Below are 17,589 nucleotides of genomic sequence, written 5' to 3' on the forward strand. Positions count from 1 at the left end.
GGGGATACATCCCCTCTTCATTTTAGATGGGGAGTATGGTGCATACAATCATCTCCCTACAGTTTGGTCTCTTGAATTCGTTTATTGCATCACAGACCTACAAATTGTGTGTTTGTTCTTGTGATTATCGAGTTTTTACCAATCGAATTACATAATTAGGCCTAGATGTAGGCTTTTTCAGTAGCCGAAATGTACATCTTCAATATAGGCGTGCTTCTAAGCTTTTCGATCTAAGCGATAGTTCGTAAGTATCAGTCAGTAGGCCTAAGTATACATGCAAGGCTTGCAAGTACTCTCACAGAATCTACCTACGTCTTGTATGTAGTGTAAGATTAAGTAAAATTTTCATCACAACAGATTGAACAGAGCATGAAATTCGAAAATATTACTCCCAAGCGTAAACTCCTGTGATCTAGATCTGGCAGGCCATTTGGAGCTTGGAGCTGCATCAATCTTATGTGTATATTGTGCGGTTTTCCTACGCCATTTGTTCTTATGCATGTATAGCCGGTTTTATTGTCGAACGCCTTACTCTCCTTAGCTGCCGAAGTCGCTGACCACAGTGTACGTTTAGTGTACAGTTAACGACAGGTTCAGATCCAGACGCGCCCTACATCACCCCCCTCCGCTCCCTTTAGTCTGAACCTCTAATTTACAACAGGGCTCATTAGACCTGTGTTTGTGGCCTTCATTAATTCATGAAATTTCAGATTATCACCGCCCTCTAATAAAGTGCAGGTGCTTTATGGTAAAAGAACAATATGTTCTCTTATCATAGATAGTAAAAATATTGTATTTTCTTGTATAATTAGAACACAAAAGGAGCGATTTCAACGGCCTGAAGCCTCTACTCGAATTGTATTGCTAGTTTTTGTTTAGGTGTTTTTATTTAATAGACGTGCTTATAGACATTATATCACAACGTGTTTGCGTTTTGATGAGCTTTAACAGGAATATAGTATATTTGTGATTGTTTAAGTATTTTTCGAGAAACTTGCAATTAATCTTGTCGTAACTAGCACACATTATTGTCCCAGCGATGTCCAGGCGGTCAGTCGGCTCGGCAGTCACTGTGAGGTTCACGCGTTCGACTTAAATACATTGTACGGTTCAGTTCTACTTCCATTCTGTTCTATCTTAGTTCGTTGTACGTTAGAGTGTTTCAGTAAAGACTGTATTTTAGCCTGTTGAGTCATCTGGGAAACAGATTCCAATTATGACAAGCAAGCGTCTGAAACTTTCCGATATTAGACAGTTCTAGAAGCCAGTTACTAGTACTACAAGTGACAATGCAGATGCAGATAACCCAACAACCTCAAGCAAAGGAATAGAAATTTTCCATACAGAGGAAATACCATGTTCATCAGAAGTTGAGTCTAAAAATGCTTTTTCAACTATTGTACATCACGAACCACCAGATAGTTCTGAAACAAATTTGTGCAGTAACGAAAAATCTGACACTGCACAGATACAGTGTAAAAAGCCATATCATCCAGAAGCACAACTAATACCACGAGAGAAAGCAAACTCTCAAAATATTAACTTCCAGAGCAAGTGGTTTGATGAGTTCCCATGGCTGCACTTCGACAATCAGACTCAAAAAGTCATATGCTTTCATTGTGCCAAGGCGGAAAATAGAGGCCTTTTTACAGGGAAATTGGAGAGACCAGTGGAGTATACCTTCATATTTACCGGTTTTTGCAACTGGAAAAAGGCAAAACAGAAATTCAACGAACACCAAGGTTCACATGATGTAACTCCAATGACTGTCCAGCTACGTGATGGAAAAAAGAAGCAGTAGAAAGAATGCAAAAGAAGTCTAGCCAAAATATTAAGAAGTTTACGTTTCTTACTGCGTCAAGGTTTAGCATTACATGGACATACTAATACGGAGGGGAACTTCCTGCAGTTAATGAAGCTCCTGGAAGAGGAAGATTCTGAGTTGATGGCCTACTTGTCAAAGTAAACCACATTCACATCACCCCAGGCTCAGGATGAAATAATGGAGATGTTCAGCCATCAAATACTGAGGAACATAGCACATGAAGTGCAGCAAAGTAAAATCTTTGCATTAATGGTTGATGGTACTCAAGATGTTACAGGTGCCGAACAGGAAGCAATATGTGTACGATACGTAGATGAGAACCTTGACGTCCATGAGACATTTCTTGGTTTATACAGTATTTCCAATACAACTGGTGAAACAATATCCTCGACTATACTTGATGTACTGACTAGACTCAATTTACCACTGTCAGGATTAAGAGCACAAACTTATGATGAAGCCGCTAACATGAGTGGTGCGTACAGTGGATGCCAGGCAAAAATAAAAGAGAAGGAATCGCCAGCTTTGTTTTTTCACTGCGGAGCACACAAGGCTAATTTAGTAATGCAACATGCAGTTGAAGCTTGTGAATGTGTTCGAGATTCTATCCAGTGGGTACATGAACTTGATGTCTTGCTTCAGAGGTCAGGCAAATACAAGTCAATCTTTACAAATATTGTATCGTCAGACAGCCACAATGGTCCAGTTAAATACATCCGCCCACTGTGTCCAACACGCTGGTTGTGCCGCCTGTCTGCAATTACATGTGCTAATGTTACTACAATAACATTGTTGATTCTTTGTCTGAATTAGGAAATGAAAAATCAGATGTAGCAGTGAAAACACGAGGTCTGCTGGACAGATTTGACAAAGGAAAGACAGTTTTAGGATTGTTGATGGTTCAGCATCCATTAGCTGCATTAGAGGAACTAAACCGTGCATTCTAAGCAAAATCAGCGACATTATCTGGCATGATTGAAACATCTGCAATGACAGTTGAGCAATTGCGGGTATTGCGAACAGAGGAAAATGACAACAAGATATTTGATAAAGCTGAGAGAAAGGTAACTTCCCTTGATCTGGTGCCTATTGAACTACTACGCATTCGCAGACCCCCCAGAAGGATCACAGGTGATGGCTCAGCACACCATTCTGCAACAGCTAGAGATTACTACAAAAGCCAATATTTGAAATTTGTGGACACAGTGATAGAACATCTGGCTACTATATTTAATGCAGACAACAATGACTTGAGGCAATATCTGGCACTTGAGAACATGATCACATCTGGCAAGATTGACAACTCGGTTATAATATTTTTTCAGAAATCTTTGCACAACGGCTCGAGTTTTAATTGCCCATGTTCAAAAGAACAACAAAAGCAGTACCTCTGAAAGGTGCGAAGGATGCTTACTGTAAAATGCATGAAACAAGCCAGCAGATGTTTTGTGAAGTGTTTCTTCTCATGAAAATTTTGCTTGAATATCCAGTATCCAGCTTTTCTTCATTCAGACGGTTGAAGACGTGGTTAAGGTCAACTATGTCTCAGTGTCGCCTCAACCATGTGACAGTTTGTTACACTCATAAAGATGAGGTCGACAAGATAAATATAGAAGAGCTTATGAAAGAATTCATAAACAGATCATCACAAAGGAGGTCTACGTTTGGGAACATGTAGACTAAAGGACTAAATGAATGTTACTTCAATGAAAATAATTATGTGCTACATTGTATTGATGTGTTATTTTTAAGAGATCGCAAAGACATTATAATTATTTTTATCAAACAACATGAACAGTTTTTTAGTAGATATAAACTTATCAAGGGTAATTACTAATATTAATAATATTTGAAAACATAATTCATGCAATGAAAGTTATTATTGACCTTGTCAAGTATACTCTTCAAAACAAGAAACGCAAAAGGGATATTTTTGTTATTTTCAAGAGAAATATATGTAATAACGTTACAAGCTCAGAGTATGTGATGTTAAACATGTTAAGGCATTGATTGTCAGACCAAAATGACAATAAAAGTTGTGCACTTTGAAAACGGAGGAAAACATCGGATTTTTTCGCCAAAACGCATGCGTGTCCAATAAATTTGTTTGAGAGATCTGCATGTTCTGTAAGTGCAACATGTGCAAAATCCCTATAAAAGTAACGGGTTCTCGGTTTTCATAGCTCAGTGTTAAGCCACCGACAAGCACAACGCAACAACGCCATTGGTCGCTTGGAAGCAGGCGAATCTCGATCAGATGTTGCCAGAGCTGTGAATGTCCACTCAAGCACCATCACAAGGCTATGGATCAACTCGTGACTGTCCACGATCTGGCAGACCTCGTGTGACCACGCCCGCACGAGATCGGAACATCCGGTTACGTCACCTTCGGGATAGGACCACCACTGCGACGTCTACTGCCTCAACCACACCAGGGCTGCGTAGGATTTCCGATCAGACCGTACGCAACCGTATACGAGATGCAGGAATCCGACCTCGACGTCCAGTCAGAGGCGTTATCCTCACCCAGCAACATCGTCAAGCACGGCTGCAGTGGACTCGGGCACATCGGGTATGGCCTCATGGACGATGGAGGCATGTTTGGTTCAGCGATGAATCACGTTTTATGCTTCGTAGGCAGGATAGAAGGACCCGTGTTTACCGTCGCCGAGGTGAACGTTTTGCAGCAAACTGTGTGCAGGATGTTGACAGATTTGGTGGTGGCAGCGTCATGATGTGGGCTGCCATTGCCTACAGTGCCAGAACAGATCTTTTGCACATTCGAGGGAATCTTACGGCTCAACGATACGTCGACGAGATTCTTAGGCCCCATGTGCAACTCATCATGGTGAACGTCAACGACGTTTTTCAACATGACAACGCCAACGCCCGTCCTCACACAGCCTGACTCACCACTGTCTTCTTGAGACACCACAACATCAACGTTCTTCCCTGGCCCTCCAGATCACCAGGTTTAAATCCCATCGAACATTTTTGGGACGAGTTGGACCGACGTCTGCGACGGCGACAACCTCAACAGCAGACTCTACCTCAGCTTGCAGCAGCTTTCCAGGCTGAGTGGACAGCCATTCCACAGGATGTGATTCGTCATCTCATTGCTTCCATGGGCAGGAGATGCCAAGCAGTTATTGATGCTCACGGGGTGCATACTCGTTATTAACGTTGACTTTGCAGACTTTGGATGTTCAGCAGTGAATGTGCAAAGTTTCACACATGTCATACAGAACTACCCGGAATAAACTTGTTAACAATTTGTCTCATATTTTGCCTTTTGCGTTTCTTTTTTTCAAGAGTATATAATGGCCACCTTTAAAAACCAAATGGTTTTTTTGGAATTTCGAGCAAAGCCACACGAGGTCTATTCGCGCTAGCCGTCCCTAATTTTGCAGTGTAAGACTAGAGGGAAGACAGCTAGTAATCACCACCCACCGCCACGATTTTACCAACGAATAGTGGGATTGACCGTCACATTATAACGCCCCCACGGCTCAAAGAGAGTGTTTGGTGTGACAGGGATCAGAACTTAAGCACCAGGCCACGCCGGGCCTAGTAGAATTTGACCCTCACTTTTTTTTTCAAAGTGCAGAGCAACAGTGAATCCTTGGATTCCTAGTTCGAGCACACTAACCATTAAGCCACACCCGTCTAGTTTAGAATTATGAATGTTATTTTTATATTTTATTTATTTTCCTTTCTCTCTTCTTTTTTTCACCATTTTTGACATCTTTCCGTCTTTTCTCCGATGAATCAGCGTTAAGTTTGTGGGATTGCAAAGCTAAAAATTAAGGTTCGATTCCCCAAACTGGACAGAGCGTAGATATATTGTGTATCTTAGGGATAAGAACAGTCTCTTCCCATCTCCCATTTCCTCTCCCCATTCATTTTTTACTTATAAAGAGGAAATATTTAAATTGTAAACTTACAGATAATGCATACAAATCATAAACGATTTTATGATTTTTAATTTTCTCAGACAATCCTTTGATATATGGGATCGCTGTGGTTGTTTTCTGTTAGAAATTTGTTTTCATTAATTTATGTTAATTAATGCTATCGTTAAGTAATCGGATAGGATATATATTGTGTTTTAATTTTTAATAATATGGTCATTTTCTCACGTTGTTTTGATTCGGTTGAACAAAAATGTAGGATTCTTGCGCTTGGAATCTTTATGACCATAGCTTTTTGCAAGGTAAGATGGTGGAAAATAAAAATCTAGATATTATTTTTTTTTTCTGAGTTTTCCGATATAAAGTTAAGATATGAAGAATTATTTAGACAAATTATAAAGTATCTAAACGTATTTTATATTGAACGCAATTTTAAGCAACACTTTAAACCACTATCTTTAAGATTCCATCTGAGCAGGAAAACGGGATTACTTGTGTATGTACATTTCTTGAAAACCTATTATATGACATGGACCAAACCTTTATTATGCATATAAAAGAACATGAACATGACATAAAATTCGACCGAACCGAAACTGTACACTTATTAAATCTATACACATAGAAAAGATTCATATTCCACATTAGAATATTAGTACATTTTGGTCATATATATTAACAAATTTCAAGGAATTCTTCGTGAGTCGTGGTATACCCTAGAAAATAAAAATCACGTGAATGTAAGTACAAGTACAACCATAACAACAGAATGTTACGTGTTACTATCGTAACTGTATTTTAAATACCTCGCTCACGTGTACAACAGTTTGTAACCACTAAGGAAGACATATGTGTGTTGAAACGTCAAGAATACAACAGTTAATAGCTACTAAGGAAGTCGCTAGAGAGTGTCGATGTGTCAGGTTTCAAAATGAATAGCAAACAAATGGTAGACTGCATAGACTTTTTATTTCAGGGTTCATCAGTAGGTAACTCAGCTCAGCTATAACCTATATTTTCAGGGTCTGGGCGTTGGTGTAGAAGCCACACATATATATTATGCTGGGTATGGAGTTTCTTTGATCGCCTCTATCATAGCTTTTTGGATATTTCTCTATTTCAAGTAAGTGTCTGCAATGTAGATTATTAATGTTTTTACATGCTTTATTACATTTTGACATGAGTGTGTTTGAGTTTGTTTTATATATTTAATAACTGAACTGTAAACCTTCTCATACATTAGGATGGAATAATAATATTAAATCAAAATTTAGAAACTAAGTTAATAGAAATCAGCTCAAAATAATGTAAAAATTTGGCTGTTGTATTAATGAAGACCACCTGGTCGAAACGAATATTAGGGTTTTCTCAATGATACTTAAATTAGTTGTTGCATCAGAGAATGACACTCTTTAAATACTTAGAAAATAATAATAACACTCAAACATTAAGGCCTGTGTACTAAATTGTTATTTTATGGCAAATCCGAGTATGGTTGCTACTATAATACTATAGCTTTAGACACTAGAGTACAAAACCATACACTTTGTGCAAATATATGTATTTATACAACTTTCATTACAAGTTATGAATGCTTATTTGTTAAAACATTCATAAATATTAGTAATGTCATAAATAAATACATTTAGAGGAAGATGTGAATAGTTTAAAGTTTGAAGCATTTTAGGAGTCATAATTTTGAATATAAATTACTGTTCTATTGTTATTCACAGCAGTAAATAATGGTCTTCTGAGAAGATTGTGTCTCGACTTAATTAACGTCCTTTTTCTTTTCTTTTACAAATAGAGAACTTCGATGCCTCCGAAATATTATCCATGCAAATCTTATAGGAACTTTCATACTGTGTGACTTCACTTGGATTTTGGCAGCATCCATAGATACTACTCCAAATACTTCAAGTCCGGGTGCAAAGGTACCAATTAAAATTTGAACTTTTGTGAAGAAAGCATTAGTTGGTTTACTCAGACCTTAAGGTCATAACAAAAAACAAAGTAATGAAAACGGAATTACGCAAGTATCTGATGTTCACTCCAATAAAAATAACTCTACAAAATCAATAATATCTATAAAAATGGGATTTCAGGCGTTCATGTATCGTTTTCATAAGAAAAATGCCCAGTTGTTATTATAATAATATAAACGTAAATGGTTATGTATTCAGTCGTTAACCTTAAAATAGTAGCACAAGTTGGTTTTCGTTTGTTTGTAATTAAGCACAAAGCTACACAATGGGCTATCTGTGCTCTGCCCACCAAGAACATCGAAACCCGGATTATAGCGTTGTTAGTACCCAAACATACCGCTATGTCACTGTGGGGGGCCACAAGTTGGTAAGTAGTCAGTTTTCATTCCTTACTTCAACAATAGTAACATTAGTTGGTAGATATTCAATACCAGTTTCAAAATAAAAGAGCATTAGACAAGTATTCTACTGTTATACTGATAATAGATAATTCAAATTAATAGGCATTCAGTCCTTACCCTTACAACAGTAGCGTAGGTTAGAAGGCGTCTTGTCCTCATGGTGACGCAGATAGTCCTCGTATAGCTTTACGCGAAATTCAAAACAAAGCAAACGAAATCTTCACGGTAACAATTAAATATATATTGTTAATTTATTTCGCTTTTGGTTTAATAATACAAACACAATTTGATCTATCACATATTGTAACTCTTAATACTAAAATAAATTGGCATCCAAAATATAATAATTAAAGACAACTTCATAGCCTCCCAGTCTTCAATTTTATAAAGAAAGTGTTTCTTTCTTTCGTTAATCTTTCTACTCGATTTGTAGCGTTATAAGCCTTCAGAATTACTGCTGAGTCATTGAGAGCTGCAAAAAAGTGATAATGTAATGCCTTGAAATCACGACTTTAACGGCAGAAACAGAGGTAGATTGGTTTGGTTTCAAATTCGCTCAGTTCTACTCGAGCCGTCCCTAATTTAGCAGTGTAAGGTTAGAGGAAAGGCAGCTACTATACTCCACCCACCGCTAACTATTGGGCGACTCTTTCACCAATGAATAGTAGGATTGACCGGTAAGGGGGATTCGAACCCAGCCAAACTTACAAATGTAGATCCTTTGTAAATCTCTACCAACAGAATTTTGATTTTAAACGAAAAGCTTTAAGAAACAACAGGGAAAACAATAACAACAACAACCAGAAATCATAATCACTTTTTGATAAAATTGTAAATTCAGATTAATAGAGCTTAAATCAAAGTCAAATTTCAATAATTCTTTTATATAGCATTTTAACTTAAAGAATGTATTTATTCAAGATTTTAAATAGATCACTATTATCAATTTCTCTGTAAGTATATTTTCAGCTACATTTTGAGCTGTATATTTTTACTTAGGCTTCCTGTATTCTCGTCATATTTTTGACGTATTTAATGGGCACCAATTTTTTCTGGATGTTTGTTGAAGGCCTATACTTGTTCGTCTTAGTTGTGAGAACTTTCTCTACTGAAGGCGTGAAATTTTTTACCTACGCTCTTATTGGTTGGGGTAAGTAAACTGATAATTGTTGTTACTCTTATTGGTTGGGGTAAGTAAACTGATAATTGTTGCTACTCTAATTGGTTGGGGTAAGTAAACTGATAATTGATTTTAGTCTAATTTGTTGAGGTAAGTAAACTGATAATTGTTGCTACTCTAAGTGGTTGGGGTAAGTAAACTGATAATTGATGTTACTCTAATTGGTTGGGTTAAGTAAACTGATAATTGTTGTTACTGTAATTGGTTGGGGTAAGTAAACTGATAATTGATTTTACTCTAATTTGTTGAGGTAAGTAAACTGATAATTGTTGTTACTCTAATTGGTTGGGGTAAGTAAACTGATAATTGTTGTTACTCTAATTGGTTGGGGTAAGTAAACTGATAATTGTTGTTGTTACAAATTTAAATCTATTTTTATAAAATGATTATTGCATGAAATGTGGCATTTGCCTTAATAAGTTATTAACATTTGTTTAGAAAAATACATTATCAAGAAGTATGGAAACCTTATAAAATTAGTCTGTTTGTTTTAATGGAATTGTTATCTTTCATAACTTTATTCTGAAACTGAAATTTCCTTAAAAGCAAGGAAGAAAACAAAAAATGAATACATTATAACCTGTGACGGGTATAAATAAACTTACCGTGCACCGGGAGCATTTAATATTTCAATCCTTTTGCATGTATTATGTTTATTTCTGTTTTAAATATAATATAAATAAGGTAAGTTTACAAAAATAATTTACTAAGTATGTTGTAATTGCACTAGACATACCCAATGTGGTTAATTTGCTGGACTGTGCATACTAGGGTCTGTGGTTCGTGACCTTGTCAAAAAAAATAATCGCTTTCCACACCTTAGATTCTGAGCTGCTTTGTAAATCCAATTATTAAATTTGAGTAGCCAAAATTGGGTGGAATGTATACTGTTGACTAACTGCCTGCTCTAATCTGTCAAGGTGGTATACACTGTTGACAAATTGCCTACCCTCTAATCCAGTGGTTCCCAAACTGTGCTCCACGGGATATTTCAAATTTTCGAGGGAAACACAGCGATATTGACATCTGTCGGACACCGCGCGAACTAATAGCTTGAGGTCGTTCACAGTTTTAACATTAAACCGCGCTACATTCCTTTCGATGACGTTTTCAAATGTTTGAGATATGTTTTTGTTTACTTCTACTTTCGGCTACGCCAGAAACTTCTCGAACGTTTTTGTTTCTTGGATTTTGTATATAAATACCTATCGAATCTCCGGGTCCGTCAGTAATCGAAATAACTGAACAGTGTTGTCAGTGATGTCGGGAAACCCACTTGTTGAGAAATTTATATGCAAAAACGGCTCGTTTGGGTTGAGAAAATATTTTACATAGAAGAGCGAACAACGTTTCGACCTTCTTTGGTCATCGTCAGGTTCACAAAGAAGGAGGTAACTGACCGGAAGCTGACCACATGTTTGAAAGGGGTTGTGTAACTGTGTGTCGAAATGTAGAGGGCGGTATTAGATGTTTGAATATATAATTTTATTTATTTTATTATATTAATATAGGTATAAAGGCGTTCCTTTATATTGGTTTATTTTGGGTTTAAGTTGTTGTATAAGTAAGGCTTCTTTAATTTTGCGTTTGTTTATGTTTGTTTCTTTATTTAGTATTTGAGTGTTTTCTATGGTTATGTTGTGTTTATTTGACTTGCAGTGTTCGAAAACGTGTGAAGGTGACTTTTTATGTTCTTTGAATCTGGTTTCCATTTTTCTACTTGTTTCTCCAATATAGAAGTCGTGGCAGTTATCACATTGTATTTTATAAAATACAATTTTTCAAGAACCGATACACAATTCAAAACAGAAATCCACCGAAAAATCACCCATACTGGACTATACATTCCTTGGGACTCAGCACATGAAACAAAACAAAAACTCAACATACTAAGAAACCAAATAAACACAGCCATAAAACTATGCTCACCAGATAAAATTAACGATGAATTAGACAAAATAAAACAATACTTCATCAACATCAATAAGTTTCCTCCACAAACCGTAGAAAACATTATACGCACACACCTAGACAGAAAGCAAAATCAACCAACTAAAGTAAATACAGCTCACGAATCAAAAAACCACGAAACCATATACTGCTGTATACCATATATTCCTGACATCAGCAAACAAATAACCAACATTTGGCAAAAATTAGTAACAAAATATGACATTCCACTTAATACCAAATTTATTCAAAAACCAGACACAAAACTGAGGTCTATACTATGTAAAAACTACACTGACAAACACCACACCAACATTATTTATAAAATACAATGTGATAACTGCCACGACTTCTATATTGGAGAAACAAGTAGAAAAATGGAAACCAGATTCAAAGAACATAAAAAGTCACCTTCACACGTTTTCGAACACTGCAAGTCAAATAAACACAACATAACCATAGAAAACACTCAAATACTAAATAAAGAAACAAACATAAACAAATGCAAAATTAAAGAAGCCTTACTTATACAACAACTTAAACCCAAAATAAACCAATATAAAGGAACGCCTTTATACCTATATTAATATAATAAAATAAATAAAATTATATATTCAAACATCTAATACCGCCCTCTACATTTCGACACACAGTTACACAACCCCTTTCAAACATGTGGTCAGCTTCCGGTCAGTTACCTCCTTCTTTGTGAACCTGACGATGACCAAAGAAGGTCGAAACGTTGTTCGCTCTTCTATGTAAAATATTTTCTCAACCCAAACGAGCCGTTTTTGCATATAAATTTGAACAGTGTTGTGATCAAGTGTCTGCGAGATCTATCGAAGTTCAATGAATTATTTTGTTGATTTTTAGTCCTTGTGCAAAGAAAGGGAAAGATTTTTGAACATTAATAGGAAGTGTTGGAGTGTAGAAAAGGATGGCGAACCACAGACCAGTGGCAAAGTCGTGAAGAAACGGAAATATTGGAAATATGATGATAGTTATCAAGATTCTGGTTTTACTTCGGTAGATATCAATCATGAAGAGTTTCCCCAGTGTGTATTATGTTTGAGAGTTTTGACTTCAGAGTGCATGCTTCCAAGTAAACTAAAACGCCACTTAGAAACCAATCATCCTAACATGGCTAGTAAATCCCGTGATTATTTTACCAGAAAGTAACTAAAATAACAAAAAGGTACATTTTTGAACAAGCATCAACACCAAGCAATGCTTTGCTAACATCCTATAAGGTGGCACATAGAGTCGCGAAATACAAAAAAGCCTGTCTATTTCTTCAATTAGCTGATCGTTGAGGTCTTCAGCCATATGTTGAATTCTACGACTGATGGTATTATTGGACAAAGGAATTCGGGTTACAGCTAGATGAGGCGATGGGTGGTAACAAGGATGCGCATTTGATATGCTACACAAGATTCGTGGATGGCGACAAAATTCTTCTCTTTTGTAAAAGTATCGCTGCAGGTACAAAGACTCAAGACTTATTTGAGATCCTTGACACTTTTATGTATGAAAACAACTTAGACTGGACTAAATACGTTGGCGTCTATACCGATGGTGGTCGCTCTATGTCTAGCTGTTATGAAGGATTGTAGGCACTTATACGAAGCAATGTTCTTGATGCACTGTGGGCCCACTGCATGATCCACAGGGAAGCCCTTGCTGTCAAAACACCTGAGTCCTTCACTGAACCTAGTTCTGGAAAATGTGTTGAAAGTGGCGAACTTTATAAAAAACTTGACGATAGAAGGCGAGGTGTTTTTTTGAGAAAAACTTTGTTAGGATATGGGATCTGAGCACACATCTTTGTTGTACTACTGTAGCTCGTGATGGCTTTCCCGTGGGAATGCACTGTTCCGTGTGTTCAAATTACGACAGGAACTGTAATGTTATCTCGAAGAAGCAAAACACGAATGTGCTAAAAACTTCTTGGATACTGATTTTTTTCCAAAATTAGCATACCTGTGTGATCTCTTTGAAAAAACTGAATGCGTTGAATCTCTCTCTGCATATTCTGAAACTTGCAGAGAAGGCTTTAGCCTTCAAAAAACAGTTACTACTATGGAGAAGAAAAATGAATGAAGATGAAGGCAAACGCTGTTTCCCCCTGTCGCAGCAGTTTGTTACATCCAATGAAATTCGTTTGACCCACGAACTAAAATCTGTTTTTGAGGAGCACCTAACACAGCTCAGTGATTGGTTTGAAAATTACTTTACAGAAGTATGGAGAAGTTTGCATTTACCTCTACAGAAGAAGAAAATCTTATTGAGCTGTCTTGTGACAAGACTTGAGAAACTGTCAGTGCCTAACAGGCACACATATCCCATTAGTAATTGCGGCTAGTTAAAAATGAAATAAAATATTGTTTTTACTTTCAATTTACGTGTATTATTCTTTCAAACGGCTACTAAGTTGTTAGAACATAAATACTTATTAAGTATTAAGTTGTTTGGACCTAACTACTTAATAAATGGAACGGTTAGGTTTTTCTTTTTGCCTAGGGTTGTCGTGAAAACATTGCTGAGACACTAAGGGCGCTGTAAATCGAGAAAGTTTGGGGGTACGCTACTCTAGTTTGCAAAGGTGGTATATACTGCTGATTAACTGCCTACCCTCCAGTCTGTCAAGGTGGCATACGCTGTTGACTAACTGCCTACCCTCTAGCCTGTCAAGGTGGAATATGCTGTTGACGAACTGCCTACCTCCTTAGTCTGTCAAGGTGGTATATGCTCTTGACTAACTGCCAACCCTCTGACAAAACCATAAAAATACTTATATTTATGTATTTGTTACAAGTGATTGTAACGAGGCATTACAATAATAATAAGACGGCTAAGTATGTAGATTAGTTCTCGGTCTTGGAATTATTTTTTAATGTCATGTATGTTTTCAAACACTCGTTTTAACGGTAGCTGATTATTACGAGGGCTGTTCAAAAAATACACGGACTGTTTGAATTGCGCGGCTCCAGTTGGTTCCAGGGGAATCCGCTTGGTGTCGCTAGATTCGCACAGATCAGCTGATTACGACGTCATTTTCCGATTGCAGATATCTTTATTTGTGTATTAGCTACTCGGTTTTAAGTGAAGTGCGATTTTTTCGTTTGGCGGATTTCAGAATGAATGACCTGAAGGAGCAACGACTTGCTGTGAAATTTTGTGTTAAACTTGGAAAATCTGAGACTGAAACTTTTGCTATGCTTAACACGGCTTACGGTGATGTTGCTATGAAGCGTACGGCATGTCTCAAGTAGCATGAACGTTTTAAGGATGGTCGACAGTCCATTGAAGATGATGAGCGTCCTGGACGCCCTTCCACGTCAACTGACGACCCACACGTCGACAAAATCAACACCCTGGTGCGGGCAAATCGACGTCTGACTGTCAGGGAGCTTGCTGAAGAGTGTGGGATATCAGTTGGATCTTGTTACGAGATTTTGACTGAAAAATTGAAGATGCGCCGCGTTGCTGCAAAATTCAGCCCTCAGAACTCGTGAGTTTTTGGCCAAACACTCGATCACTGTTCTTCCCCACCCCCCCTACTCAACTGACCTTGCTCCTTGCGATTTTTTCTTGTTCCCCAAACTCAAAAGAGCCTTGAAAGGAAGAAGATTTGAGACGATTCCCGAGATTAAGGCAAATGCGACGAAGGAGCTGGAGGACATTACAAGAGAAGCGTACCAGGACTGTTTCAACAAGTGGAAACACCGTTGGGATAAGTGTGTGCGTTGGGGAGGAGAGTACTTTGAAGGGGTCCCAGACCTGTAACTTCTAAATAAAGTACATTTTGTTTTATGACGTCAGTCCGCGTATTTTTTGAACAGACCTCGTATTTCAGTTACTGTTCTATTTCAGTGATAGATGTTTTTACATTACAATTTAGAAATAGAAAAAATTTATACAAATCCCTCTTTATACATTATATATGCATAATTACTATATATACTTCATTCAAATAAAGCTAATATATTTTGCTCGCTAGGTTAAGGTAGATGAAGGGTTAAGTTTACAACGCTAAATTCCGGAATTTGATTACCCGTTGTGGACAGAGAGCTGATTACCTATTGTGTAGCTTGAGCAAACAAACTAAACTAATTCCTTTGTAAACGGTTCAATAGTATTAAAGATTTTCATACGATAACTTGGAATAAACTCCAACTAACCAATTTGCTTTCTAGTCTTTATATTTTCATGTTGTTAATTTTTAATGCGTAGAACTATTTGCCTTTAAATTCAAATATAAACATATAAAATATGGATTTTTCTGATCGTAGCATTACGTCTTTAAAACTTAGCTTTCTTCAAACATGAGGCGAAGGATGTTTATAAAAACATATTTTAAGGTTGAATAAATATCGTGTAAATAACGTAAAGAATGTTTAGAAATATATTTCAAACTTAAATAAATAATATGTGTATTATGTAAAAAATGTTTATATAATATATTTTAAACTCAAGTAAATGTTAGATGTGAAAAGTTACAAATTTTTTTTATTATTATTATTAGGTAAATGTATGAGTTACTAACCACAACAGCTATCAGTGACGAAGTTGGTTTCATTCTGACTACATCTGGCCAGGCATAGCCAGGTGGTTAAGGCATTCGACTTGTAATCCGAGGGTCGCGAGTTCGAATCCCCGTCCCACCAAACATGCTCGCCCTTTTAACCGTGGGGGCGTTATAATATGACGGTCAATCCCAATATTCGTTGGTAAAAGAGTAGCCCAAGAGTTGACAGTGGGTGGTGATGACTAGCTGTCTTCCCTCTAGTCTTATACTGCTAAATTAGGGACGGCTAGTGCAGATAGTCCTAGTTTAGCTTTGCTCGAAATTTAAAAAAATGCAAACAAACGAGTGAAGAAACGTTTCAGTCACCTTTCGATAGAGCAAACTAAATTTGTTTGATGAATTTCGTGCAAAGCTACTCAAGAACTATCTGTGCAACTATCCCTGATTCTTAAGTGATAAACTAGGGAAAATACAGCTAGTGAACACCACCCACCGCTAACTATTGGGTTACTTTGTTGTCCGATACATTACAATGCTTCTCATGTCTGAAAGGGCGAACGCGTTCGGTGAAAGGGTGCGAGTTCCTGATCCATAGGTCGTAAGTCGAGTACCCTCAACAACAAACCACGCCAGGCAGGCCACATTTACACTTATACATCAAACTGATGTAAAAATTATAGAATAAAATGTTATTACTTTTAATTTCCTAACGATTTGGGTTGGTATTAACCTCTTAATGAGGCTGCATGTAGAAAAGAATATTTATGTTTTCATTTGCATACAGTTTACTATAATTTCGAAATACGATATACTGTATATAAGACAGTTTAATACATGTGAATATTATAAGTATTTCCAAATATAGAGGTCTGCGCAGTTTTTCTCGGTGTGGTGATAGAAATTACAACGAGTGTTTTATAGCATGAAGTTGGGACTGAGAACATAGAAAGTGGTATATTACACTCCACTGGAATAGGCCATTGCATCTATAGGATTCAATGTCATAACTAACAACCAAGTTTGATGTTTGTCACTACCTATGAGGAAAAAGAAAAGCTGGTGAAAGTCCCTACTTTTGTAGATTGTGTAATTAATAAAAATAATAAATATAATCAGAACTGAACTTAACTACTATACAAAATCGAAAACTATTACCCAGAATACTTCTTTTTCTGGATACACCTTCTACAATGCACAGAGTAATATTCAATCAATCAACAATGATTTCTAAACATAACGAAAATTATTTTATGTTAAGACAATACTATATGTTTCAACAGACATTTCAATTAGACATAGACTAATATTTTATTAAAACATGTATTATTTCTCCACATGAAATAATTTTTATTTTGTTTATTATTGTATAATGTGCTTTCTTAGTTTATGTGTTTTAACAATATACACGTTATTGACTGTTTTGACTTGGATGTTCGAGTGAAATTTAACTTAATATATACGTATTTACGTTTGTATGCGTTACTTTGCTGATGCATTATTGTATTTTTCATGTAAAAACAAAGGTGAAAAACACAACTTACAAAATTAAAAGTTGTTCACTCATAATGCCATTAATTTTGTGAATTTTCTGTTAATTGTTTTGTCAACTATAATTAACGACGAATTATCAGAAGTATAAAAGTCGACAGACTGTAACAAAACAAACTTGTTTTACTGTATGTTGAAAGTATAAGAAATTGTATTGTAAAATAAACACTTTTTGTTATCTTCATGTTATTGCTATTGAGGGCATGGTTTAATGTTGAATCAATGTGAAACATTACTGTTCTATTCTCACTTTCCATTCCA

General features: G+C 36.5%; 1 protein-coding gene across 1 annotated transcript in view; it reads left to right on the forward strand.

Moving 5' to 3' along the window:
• The window catches only part of LOC143233942 (diuretic hormone receptor-like), an 81,089-nt gene that overhangs the window by 44,005 nt on the left and 19,495 nt on the right, over positions 1-17,589 (forward strand). Inside the window, exons 7-9 of the mRNA XM_076470868.1 lie at positions 6,759-6,859; positions 7,544-7,670; positions 9,122-9,272. Of these exons, the coding sequence (XP_076326983.1) occupies positions 6,759-6,859; positions 7,544-7,670; positions 9,122-9,272 (379 nt within the window). The remainder of the gene's footprint in view (positions 1-6,758; positions 6,860-7,543; positions 7,671-9,121; positions 9,273-17,589) is intronic.

The sequence above is a fragment of the Tachypleus tridentatus genome, chromosome 12, assembly GCF_004210375.1.
Source record: "Tachypleus tridentatus isolate NWPU-2018 chromosome 12, ASM421037v1, whole genome shotgun sequence".
Taxonomy (NCBI): Eukaryota; Metazoa; Arthropoda; class Merostomata; order Xiphosura; family Limulidae; genus Tachypleus; species Tachypleus tridentatus.